Consider the following 12,128-nt stretch of genomic DNA (forward strand, 5'->3'; position numbering starts at 1 on the left):
AGGGCCTGTGCCTTGCTCTCTACCACTGAGCCGCACCCCAGCCCTCTCCTGCTGTGTCTGTGTATGACCTTGATCAGGGCTACATGCAAGTGGTGGGGGCATGTGGAGGGTCTGAGGTCTGTGTATGACACCTGCGTGTATGGCCGGGTGATCCTCTTAGGGGTCTGCCCGCTGAGTGGGTATCAGAAACTGTTGGACACGGTGCAGAGGCCTAGAGGTACATTTGGGCAACACTGTGTGTGGTGTGTATGTCCCTGTGTTGTGTTACATTGTATCAGTGACACTTTGTATCTCTCTGCATTGTTTGGCTTGTACCTCCAGGTAGCAAATGGTGTGTGTTGGTGTGACAATGTGTTCATCCTTTTCTCAGTGTCATTCTGTGTTGGGGTGTATTGCCACAACTGCCAATGTATTTTAGCTTGGTGTGTAGAAGTTTTGGGACACGGTGTGGTTGTGGGATCATACATGTGTCAGTGCTCTGCAGGAACATTTTTTCAGGATGTGTACATGTGCTGGTATGTACTTGGTGTCAGCGTGCACCGGTGTGCTTAGCGTGTGCCAGTGTATATCTGTGAGGCCCACGGAGGTGCATCGGTGAGTCTGTGTCTCTGCGGGTGCTTCCTCTTCGGAATGCCTGTGTGGGTACCATCATATGATCGGGCCTGTGTGTCAGCGTGTGGGTCTGGGTGTGGGTATCACGGCGTGCCGGGTCTATGTCTGTGTCTATGCCGGGTGTGCGTTGGTGTCTGTGCTTTGCTGCTACATGAGGAAAGGGTGGCCATGCGTTCTGTACGTGACATGTGTGTCCGGGTCCGAGCCCCGCTACGTGTCAGCGTGTGTCTGCGCTGGAACGCTGGCCAGCACGTGTCGAGGTGGCCGCGTCGGTGTGCGCCCCCGCGTGTGTGTGCGTGCGTGTGTGTGCATGTGTGCATGTGTGCGTGTGTGCGTGTGTGCGCGCCGGCCGCCCGCCGCTCCCCCGCCCCGCCCGCCCCTCCCCGCGCCCCTCCTCCCGCCCGCGCCGCCCGCCCGCTCCCTCTCCCCGGAGTGCGCCGCTTCCAAACTTTGTCTAAACTTTCACTTTCACAGCGCGGCGGTGGCGGCGGCGGCGGCGGCGGCGGCGGGCGAGGGTGACCGGCCGAGCGGCGGCGGCATGGAGTAGACGCGCGGCGACAGCGGCGGCGGCGGCTGCGGCGGCGGCGGACGCGAGAGGCAGCGGCGAGCGCGGCGGCGGCGGCGGCCCCGGAGCCCGCGGGGCCGAGCCTGCAAGCGGCGAGCGCGGAGCGGCGCCGGCCGAGCGCGGGGCCGAGGGCCGGGCGGGCGCAGCGCGGCGGAGGCCGGAGCAGCCGAGCCGGAGCCGGAGCCCGAGCGCGACCGCCGCCTGCCGGGCCTCCCCTCGCCGCGGCCGGCCGCCGCGCTCCCGCCCGGGCGCCCAGCTATGTACTCCCCGTACTGCCTCACCCAGGTACCGGCCTCCGCCCCCGCGCGACCGGGGGAGGGAGCGGGCGCGGGAGGCCGGCGGGCGGCGCGGGCGGGCGGGCGGAGGGGGCGCGCGGCGGCCAGCGGGAGTGAGCCCGCGGGCGCTGAGGGGTGCAAGTCGTGCCGCCGGGAATCCGGACACGCGTGTGGGAGTCACCGCGCGCGTGCGACCCTGGCCACCCGGAGGACTCCTGTTGGGGACTTCGTTGGTGACCCGCTGCGTGCGTGGCGCTGTCCCTGGGGCACAGGGCGGGAGTGCGTGAGATTGTGCGCGCGCGTTCTACTGGGGTGCGGTGGGCAGAGGGACTCCAGCCGACCTGTGGGGTGACTGTGGCGCGCACCGGGGCAGCGTGGCCTCTGGCAGTGTTTGCAAGGGTGACAGAGTGGCCGGAGGGTGGTCCCGAGGACACAGAGAGGACCTTGGGTCTGCCGATCTCCCTGGGGCGGGCGCAGCGGTTCCCAACGGTGGCAGTGTCTGGGGTGTTTGGCGGCTGCCTCTGCGTGCCGCTGGGGTGCCCCGGGCGGGCCGAACTGCCCGGGCGTCTCCCCAAAGTCTTTGTTCAGGCCTCACATGGGAGCGGGGCTAAGAAAATGGCGGGGCTCCCAAATTTCGGAGGGGCAGAGGAGGGGAGGGAGGAACGGGCGTACTGCCAGCTGGGGCCGTGCCTCTCCACCGACCCTGGACATCGCAGCCGCGCCCCCCCAAAAAAAAAAACTTTCCTTGGTGCAAACTTTTCGGTATCAGAGACCTGGGCTGCTGCGGAGTGGACCTGGCGGCACCCTGGGAATCCCGTCCCGCCACTCGGAGGCTGGAGGGGCGGGAGGCAGCGGTGGACACAGACCGCTGTGTTGCGACCACACCGTCGGGTCAGCCTCGGGTACAACAGCGCCGACCTTGGCGCGCTGGGAGAGCGAGTCCCGCCTCCAGCGAAGTTCTCTGTGCGGCTGAGGCAGAGACAGAGGCCTGAATCATGCTCATCCTGCTGTCCCACTCTCCCTGGGCCGTAGCATAAGGCTCTGAGCAGGCACAAAATACTATAGTGGCCCCAACAGCACTGCCTGCAGGGCCAGGCCACTGGCAGGTAACACAGATTCGGCAAAGGGGACACCTGGGGTTGCCTAGACCTGCTTACTGGCCAGGCCTGTCTGTGGCAATTCTCTAGGCCTGGGGCTCCAATTGTCCCCTCTGTCCAGCTTGAGCCCTGCCAGCGTGCCCACAGTTTATAGTGGATGTCCAGATGGATGTGGCCAGTGACTGTGCCTGGGGTGTGCCAGGAGGTTTTGAAGGGGCAGGAGGGCACATTCAGGTGGGTGTGAATCGAGGCCTGCTTGTGCTCTTGTATGCACAGGTGCAAGTTTGTGTGTGTGTGAGAGAGAGTTAATCTAGAGCCTGCGTGCGGCCCTGTGGGCTGGCTGAGATCAGGCCTGCGTGGCATAGACATGTATGACCCAGACAGCGGGTTTTCCTATACAAGGCGGGTCTGAGTCTAAGTGAGTGTGGGCAGGGGTGCACATGTGTGCTTATGTCTCACTGTGTGTGTGCAGGTGTGAGCAGGCACTCTGACTGCCTTGGTCATGTGGGAGACCCCTACATCTGTGCCTCCAACTCTACCGCTGGCCGTTGTATGTTGGATCACCCACATGAGGCCTTTGCCTAGCCAACTGGGTCTGCGCTGTGGCTGCTTTTCGGTTGACACTTTGCTGGCCTGTGTGACTGGAGTTTGAGGCCTGGTGGGACCAAGACCCCAGGCTCAAGCAGCCCCTTGTCCACCAGGCTGCCAGTCCTGCTCCCAATCCAAGCATGCCCGACATCTGGGCCTGCTCCCCACCCCCACCCCATGGCCTGGCTGAGACACCCACCCTTCGGATTTCACAGCACCTCAGGAGAGAAAATGCCAGCTGATTCACTGGTGACAAGACTAGGAAGGGACTGGGTGGCCCCAGACTCAGGGTGATGGCCGCGCTTGGCTCTGTGATACTCCAGAAGGGAGTATGGGCTTAGTTCTGTGTGAGCTGCAGCCCGAGTGTGCCAGCCTGGCTGGGAGGGGAGTGGGCATGGTATCACCAGGCTGCCAGCCCTGCATGGTGGGCAGGGAAACCCCTCGGCTCTGGGCAGGCTGTCCGCTGGTCAGCAGGGTCTGGCTGCCCCTCCCCGCAGCCACAACTCTGTTTTTACAAATCTTTCTGCTTCCATAGTTTGCCCTGCCGGTCTCTGCTTTCCTGATGGTCTCTGTCGTTGGCTGTCTTTTTCCCTGTCTCTGCTCCTTTTCTGTCTCTCTTTCTCCATCTCTGTCCTCCTGAATTTGACTGTCCTTGTCTCTGGTCTGGACCCATCTCGGCCTCCCCCGCGGCCCCCTGAGTCTCAGACTCTTCTGTCTCTCTCCAGCCTCTCTCTGGCCTCTCTCTCTCTTTCCCCCTTTCCTTTTTTTCAAACCAGAATTGGCTTCGATTTTAAAGTCAATAAATGATTGAGCAGGAACGAGCTTGGAGCAGCGGGGCCCTGGCGGGGAAAGGCACTGTGGGTGAGGGGGAAGGGTGGCGGGGGTGGGGGGCGGAAATCTCCTTCTAGAAAAAGCATCAAAATCCAGGGCGGCCAGGCAGGGCAGTTGCTGGAGATGCTGAAGCCCACTTCAGACACAGGCCCAAGTCCCAGGCAGAGACAGGGGGTGGAGGTAGACACAGGGGACCCCACAACAAACAGAGAGACATGCGCTGAGATGTGGACACACACATGCTACTCTACCACCAAGGTGGGGATATAAGCATTTTGGTCACACTGGCATGCAGACGCATGACCATTGACAGGCATACAGATCAGGAAAATGTGGACGTGTGTTCAGCATGTACGCGTAAACACATGTGAACCCCTCAAGATGGGACCCATGTATCGATGTCGGCTCAGAGACGTGGAATACCTCCCAGACCCATGGCCATGGAGACGCATATGGATTCAGAAAACTGTAGACCTGTGCTCACAAGCACCCTCAACACACTCATAATGTGCCCGTGCTTGTGCGTGCACACACACACACACCCCTCAAGGCGGGACATGAACATGGGCATCATTTCACGGAGACAGTGATACCTCCCAGACCGGTGGAGCCCTCAGTACACACTCGGTGGAGTGTGTTCATCCCACACACTCACAGATCCCAGGTTGGAGTGATGCCGGGTGTACACCTTTTACACGGAGAGAAGAGGCTGTTGGTTCACCCGGGTGTGCGCACACATACCTTCTCAAACACAGAGATACATACTGATGCGTGCGCCCCCCTCCTGGCCACGGGGTTGCACATACAACATGCAGACACTTGCGAACACAAAGACATCCATGGGCGTGCGCAGATACACTCACCCTCAGACACACACCTACGCCGATAGTCCCTGCCTCCAGAGCCGCAGAATGTCCCTGCACCTTTGTTTCTGCGCAGTATCTCACACACTCCTATGGGGGGGCCCTGCCCCCTGGCCCCCTTGCTCTGATCCTCTGGGTCACTATGGCCATGTCTCTGTCCTTGCGAAGTGTTGGCTCTCTGTCCCTGTACTAACCTGGTGCTTTTTTTTTCACCCCACCCCTACTAGGTCCTGGGGATTGCACCAGGGGCAGTCTACCACTGACCTTCCTCCCCAACCCTTTTCACTTTTTTTGTTGCCCAGGCTGGCCTTGAGCTTGTGCTCCTCCTGCCCCAGCCTACGGAGTTGGGGAATACAGACGGGTGCTATCCTACCTGGCTCTGGGACTTGCTTTTCATAGCGTATTCTCTCTTTGGCTCTAGCCCGGCACACATGTCCCACCCCACCAGTGGACATACAAGAGGCCTGGGGAAGGTCACTGCTGGGGCTGGACAGGGGCTGTATGAGATGTTCTAGTGCGGGGCCAGGCCAAGTTCAGAGCCGAGACTCTGCTGGGTCAATGCGGCAGGGGGAATACGGTGCTCTGGGAACTGGAGCCAGGGGTCCTGCCCAGCCATGAGAGTCTTGTGTAAGCCCAAGAGCTTCCAGACAGAGGCTGTGGGAAGAGGGGTCAAGGGCTAGGCTTTGCCATAGTTCAGCACCCAGTTTCAGCTTTGGCTCTGCATCTCTTAATCCTGTGATTCGAAGTGCAGGGTTTTTCCGGTCTATAAAATGGGCATGACAGTGTGTATCTATCTCTCTTGGGCTGTGAGGAGGCTCAGCATGATACTTGGCATGTAGCAGATGTTCCAGAAATGCACCTGTTCTCGATTGGGTGGTCATCCTCCTGGACCCATCTATCTGAAAGAAGGATGCTTCTGAGCGGTGGACGACAGGGTCAGGCACCTCCCCACCATGGAAATCTAGTGGACTTCCTGGAGGAAGGAGCAAGAGAAGAATTTGGGGGGCTAGCTCTTGGTCCAGCTCTTTCCTCTTGCATGGAGTCCTATAGGCCAAGCACAGGGAAGCAGGGCTTCAAGGTAGGAAGGGATGATGACGAGGGTGAGGAGGGGGGACAGCCTGCACTGTCTTAGGGGGACCTGACACCCTCCTTCGTGGGCTCTGAGCACCAGTAAAGAGAAATGTGTACAAATGCACGTCCCAGAGGGAGTGAGACAAAGAGCTCAGAGACTTGGTGCATCTCGATGGCAACCTCAGGGATATCCCCACAGCTCCAGAGCTGTTTCTACATCTGCGCTTGGGTGTTGTCACTTGGACCCAACTGTGGGGCAGGATTTGGCTAGATCAGGTGGGCATTGCAAGTGGGTGGCAAGCTGACGCCATAGCTGTTGGCACAATCTCCCTGTGGTCACTGTCTGACTGCTGGCCTATGCATGTAACCCGCTGGGAACCTGGCCTTGCGGTCTGCTTGGGTCTTGTCCCCAGATCTCAAAGTGGGAATTTGGGGTCTTGTAGCTTTTGTCCTCTAGCTGGACCAAGGGAGGCAGGGGAGGCTGATACCTGTCATTTTCTCTGACATGGTGCTGTGGACAGGGCTCCTGTCTCCCCGGAGCCCTGGATGTGGGGACCTGGGAGGTGAGAGTGGCTCTCAGAGGTGCTGGGGTTCTTCTAGGTCTGTGGGAATTGATCAATGCCCCCTCAGGGCCACCATTTTCCTGTGGATGTCTGTATGGCCAAGTGTCTGTGGGGTCCTTTTCACATATCTGAGTATCTGTCCCTGGGTGCTATCTGCACGTGACTCTGAGGACCATCACACTTTCCCTCTCTTGTGTATTTGGTGACATTGCAGTGGTCGGGGGTGGGGCGTGATATCAGGCATGTCCTTGTGCTTGACATGGTCTTTGTGTCATGGTGCTGCCTGGGCAGTCCATGGGGATTGGTATTGGTGTAGCTGTCACCGTCTCCATCTTTGATTATCTGCTTCCCATGGAAATGACCATGTCACCGCACAGTGTGTCCTATGTACAGCAGTAAGACCGAGTGTGTTACCCTGGCGGACCAGAGCTTACGCCTCCACGTGTGCGCGAGCCTGTACCCGTCAACCCAAATCCACATACATGCCCATGCGGTCTCCGGGTGTCACCCCGGCTGTGTTGTTGTGCATCATGGGCTTGTCCCTGTGACTCTCATTGTGTTCCTGGCCACATGGTCCCTTCTCCCTGGCATTCCTGTCCTCTCGACATGGTGCACGATGCCCACTATGGCGGCTGGGTGAGTGGCTGCCAGCAAGCTGGCCGCTTGGTCCCTTCCCATGAGGCTGCACGCGGTGGTGGCCTGCTGTGGGCCCCGCCCGCAGCCCTGGCCCAGCATGGACAGAAGCCTGTTGTGCAGCGAGGTGCGGGTGTGTGTTTGGGCCGCCCACAGGCCTCCCTCTGTCTGCCCAGTGCACATTGATCTTGGCTTCTGCCTGTGGCCGCCCTGGCCTGGCCAGCTGGGTGTCCGGCTGTCTCTGAGGGCCTGAGCCTGCTGTCCCTGCCGTTCCCGCCACCCCCACAGCCAGGCCTGCCCCAGGTCCCTGCCCCGGAGCCACTCGCAGGCCCTCTGAGGCTCCGAGGGCGCGGATTTGGAAACTGAGGCCCCCCTTCCTTCCCCCTTCCTCTCCCTCTCCTCCCTCTCTCCTCCCTCCCCCTCCGGCTCCCTCTCTCCCTCTCTCTCCTCCTGCCAAACGCGTCTTGGCTCTGTCTGAATATCTCTCCTCCTCGATTTTTGGCTCCAGCTCTGGGCGCGCTCACTAAAGGAAGAAGGGCTAGCTCCCCGCCCCCACCCTTCCTCACCGCCTCCCCCTTCCCGAGGAGCCCCTCTGAGGGCGGGAGTGGCCTCATATAGTGGCCTGAGCCCCCCAAGTGGGCTTGGCCAGGGGGGGCACAGGCCTGGTTGGGGAGGGGCAGGGTAGATTGGGCCTGGCAGCCCCAGGCGGGCAGTGGGCAGGGTAACTGTGCTGCCCGGCTGGGCGGGCAGGCGGGGAGGGGTCGGGGCATGGAGCTGGGGTGTCTGGCTTCTGGTGGGGCTGGCAGGCCTCTGTGAGGCGCAGCTGTGCCCAGAACTCCGAGTTGCGTTTGCCACCACTACCAATGTGGCTGCGCCAGCCAGCGAGGGGAGGCGAGTTGCGGGCACTGCGGCGCTCCGCAGCCAATCAGAAGCCGGGGTTGCACTGGGGAGCTCTCCCCCTACTGGGCCCCACCCTGAGGGGAGCTGGGGGTGGTGGCCAGCAGCAGGCAAGGGGCAGCGCCTACCACCACCATCGAGGACCCTGCCCCCGCCGCTAAAACTCAGTGCCAGCCTTCCAGGCACAGAGCAGGCAAGACCAGGGGTCTATCCGTCCCCACCTGAATTTGTGTGAGCTAAGCTGGAGGAAGGGACTGCTCATAGGTGCACCGGTGCCCCCCGCCACCCACAGCCAGGCCTTAGGGATTGGGGTTGGGGGCCAAATCATCCAGGTGGTTCCGAGCAAATATGGGCTTCGTTAGTCGGATCGTCTGGTGTGTTGGGGGTTATTCTGAGTCCATTTCACACAAAGTCACACATCCTCACTGGCACATGTGGGCACAAAGAATCCTGCTGCCATACACTGGCATTCTGTGCCTCCCTCCCCTAGGCACACAGAGACATAGGCGTTCACACACAGAGGCTGCCCTGGACGCAGACACCTGCAGACACCTAGCCACACCAAACATTGGCACAGCATGGCACGCCCAGGGGGTTCCCCTCAGGGGTGCAGATGCATGGGACACCCAGTGACATGGCCACAGGTTAAACAGCACAGTATAGACACAGACTACCACCTTCGGTCACCCAGGAGCACACACCAAGACCGTGAGGAATACGGCACCCGTGCTCAGTGGCACATCAGACTCCAGAAAAACCCAGCCAGCACCAGGCACACAGGAACACACACGGCACACGGGCCGTGCAGCATTTGGGGCACGTGGACACACACACCTCCCAGACCCACCCAGGGTGATTTGTCCACTGGGAAATGTCTGGAGAGATTTTTGGTTGTCACACTTGGAGAGAGGACTGCCGTTGGCATCTGGGGGTAATGGAGGCCGGGAGTGCTGCTCAGCACCCCACAGTGCACAGGACGCCCCAAGGCAACGAATGATCCAGCTCAAGAGTCAGTAGTGCCAAGGTTGGAAAGCCTGCCCCGAACACACATGGGGTGATGTGGCTATGGCTGGCCCTCAACACTCGTGGCTTGCACACACACGTGCCACACTCAAATGCGAGGCTGGCTGATGTGGCGTCACGCGGTGCTGCTCACCCTCCCAGACGCAGGTATTGTCTTATATGCAGTTATCCGCACACAAACCCGGGCACAAACTGTGCAGCGTGTGCACGGTGCCACGTTACCCCAGCACGCAGCGGCAGGACTCACACCCCCACATGAGTTTGAGCCTGGTCACAACTGGCCCTGGTTGGAAACAGCATCTGAGAGATGAGACCTGCCCTCCCGCCCCTCGCCCTGCCAGCCTTTCTGACTGATTTTAAGAAGCATCCATGAACCTAGCCTCTCAGCGTAGAATTTGGAGCCCTGAATCTCTGCCCTGGTTTGTAAAAGCCTGGCATGGGGGCAAGCCTGGGACTCCATATGCCCACCCCTGCCCAGGATATCACTGGCTTTCTGGACCCAGCAGCCGAGGGCCCCACCTCACTGCCCTTCGGCCATAGAGAGAAGGAAGGGGGACAAAGCTACGTTCTCAGGCTTGTCTGCCACGGGGCTGTCTCTCCAAACCTTTGACTTTTTATGTATTTATTTTTGTGGTGGTGAGGATGGAACTCAGGACTTTGTGTGTGTTAGGCAAGCGCTCTACCACCAAGCCACACCCCTAGCCCAATCCTTTGGCCTTTGATTTCCCCATTTATGACCCTGGGGAGAGAGGGAAGAAAGATGGGTGGCAGAATAGTAGTGGGAGAAAGCCTTTTGTAGGATCATAGCAAAATGAACGGTTGTCCCCCAAATCACAGCGATAGCTAGCATGTCCCATTGCTCACCATGCTAAGTGCTTCTTAGCTCACCTCCTGGAATCCTGGGCAAGGCGGGTACTGTTGATTAGGAGAGTGGAGCTGAGGGCTGGGCTCTTCTTGGGTTTGGATCCTGGCTCTGCCTCTCTCTAGCTGCGTGACATTGGGCAAATCACTCAACCTCTCTGGGCCTCATTTTGTCGTTTAGAAAACAGGGCTTGTAGTAAGGATCTGAGGAGCTGGTTTGCAGAAAATGCTTCAAAACTGTGCTTGATGTGAAGCAAATGCTTTATTTGACAGATGATAAGCCAAGAATCAGAGAAGGGAAGTCCACTGTTACAGTCAAGGTGGAATGTGGTGGGGCCTTCGTCAGTCCTTTACCACTCTCCAAAGTCTTGCCGATGGAAGAGAATTGCAGCAGGTTCTCTGGCCTTTACCTGCACACTCTCATACCGCCATTTGGAGCATCCCGCAGCTGTCAGTCCTCATCCTCTCCTTACTACTCTGACCTTCAGATCTTCTTCCAACTAGGGCTCAGAGAAAGGGTGTATGATGGTCTCACCCACTCTGAACCTACACTGGCCAGTCTTGCCCTCACCCCAACAGGACTGGACAACCTCTCCCCACACCTTGCTGGGCACCCAGCTGGAGCCCGCGTGCTGGGGGTGCAGCCGGGGGCCTGTGCATTCCTTTGACAAATATTTACCAAGCACATCCTGGGTGCCAGGCCCTGTTCTAGGCCCTAGGGGCTCGGCAGGGAGCAAACCTGGCAAAGGTGCCAGCCTTGGTGGGAGGGCAGACAGAGAATCTGATAAACAAGGGAGTGCCCTGTCCTTGAGACGGTGCTAGGTGCAGGGGGGAAAACGCTCAGGACAGGCCCGAGGGAGGATGGGTTTAGCAGAGGGGGTCAAGGATCAGCATTGTCCCCTGTCAAGTGTGGCCTGCAGGCCCCTCTCCGTCTCAGACAGGCAGTCTGGAGGTCAGGGTGTGTGGTTGAGCATGGTTGTCTCCAGCTGCTCAGAATGCAGGGCCTGTTGTGGCTTCATGATATCAAGGATGGATATCCTTGTGGGTACACCCTATGCTGCCCACCCAGGACCTGGGGACAAGATGGCTGGGATCTCTCCTGTACAGAATCCAGGCCTCGATGGGCACTGGGTATTCTCAACCCTGCCACTCTGAGCCAGGGGGTGGAGCAGGGGCAGCTGGTGGCCCAGAGTGGCACTTCCACCTGGGTCCCTTGATTTAGCTCCCCCAGGGCGGGCCCAGTTTATTTTTACCCGAGCCTGTCACCCTGGCAGTACCAGGCTGCGCCATCTTTGCAGGGTCTTGGGTACTTGCCCATAGTTTGGGGGCACACCTGGCTTTGCCTGCTGGGCCCCCAACTTTCACTGGGCTCCAGACTCCATCTCCCCTCAGAGCTCTGGGTTGAGGGCCCTAAACTGGGCGCTGATGGGGTCCATGCTGCAGGCTGACAACCACCGTGCCCAGCCTGGTGGCATTTGGTTTGGCCCCCTGCCTGTCCGCCACCCCCACCCTGCGCCTGGGCAGAGATGAGCGGCTGCCGCTGCCAGTCTCCATTTCGAAGCTTGGGGTGGGGGTGGGGGAGTGCTGTGGGCCTGTGGGCCCCCTGCCTGTCCTGTGCCACCTTGGGCTCATCCTCCCTGGGAGGGCCCCTGGCTGCCTCGCCTGCTTGCTACCCCTTTGCAGCCCGGAGCTCCGGAGGATGCCCGCCTGGCTTCCATCTTCCCGCTCCTTCCCTCCCTCTCTCCCTCTCCTGTAATGGCTCACCATTTTTGGCATCTCTTCCCCTTCCCCCTCCCATAGGCGCCAACCTCACTTCCAAACCCGCCATTGCTGGCTCTTGGGCCTTCTTTGCTGCTAAGGGCTGGGACCTGGAGATGAGGGTTTGGGGGGACCAGGCGGGAGGGCATTGGGGCCTTCTGGATGCTGTGCATGTGTCTGGAGGGCATGTGCCCTCAGCCAGCTGGCTCCACCCATGTCTTCTTTTAGCCTCAAGGTTGGCAGAGCCAGATGCGATGAAAAGTGGGGATCCTTCTGTGTCTCACAGCCCCCCGGGCCCCATGTTGCTCTCTGGGCTGCCAAGAGGCCAGTGTGGGCATCTTCACCCAAGCCCAGGGCCTGGATTAGCAAAAGACAAGTTTCATGCATGGAGTGTCCCTGTGTTCCTCTCCCAAGATCCCCCAGATCCTCGAGATTCTTGCTCCCTTTCTCCAGAGCTAGGGTGTGGGGGGAAACCAAGCCCTACATTGGGC

At 59.9% G+C, this 12,128-nt stretch overlaps 1 protein-coding gene across 1 annotated transcript in view; it reads left to right on the forward strand.

Moving 5' to 3' along the window:
* The first annotated feature begins 1,089 nt into the window (after positions 1-1,089).
* NFIX (nuclear factor I X) overlaps positions 1,090-12,128 on the forward strand; it is a 96,324-nt gene continuing 85,285 nt past the window's right edge. The window contains exon 1 of the mRNA XM_081286941.1: positions 1,090-1,462. Within this exon, the coding sequence (XP_081143067.1) occupies positions 1,436-1,462 (27 nt within the window). The 5' untranslated portion in view covers positions 1,090-1,435. The remainder of the gene's footprint in view (positions 1,463-12,128) is intronic.

The sequence above is a fragment of the Spermophilus citellus genome (assembly GCF_964194105.1).
Source record: "Spermophilus citellus genome assembly, chromosome: 3".
Classification (NCBI taxonomy): Eukaryota; Metazoa; Chordata; class Mammalia; order Rodentia; family Sciuridae; genus Spermophilus; species Spermophilus citellus.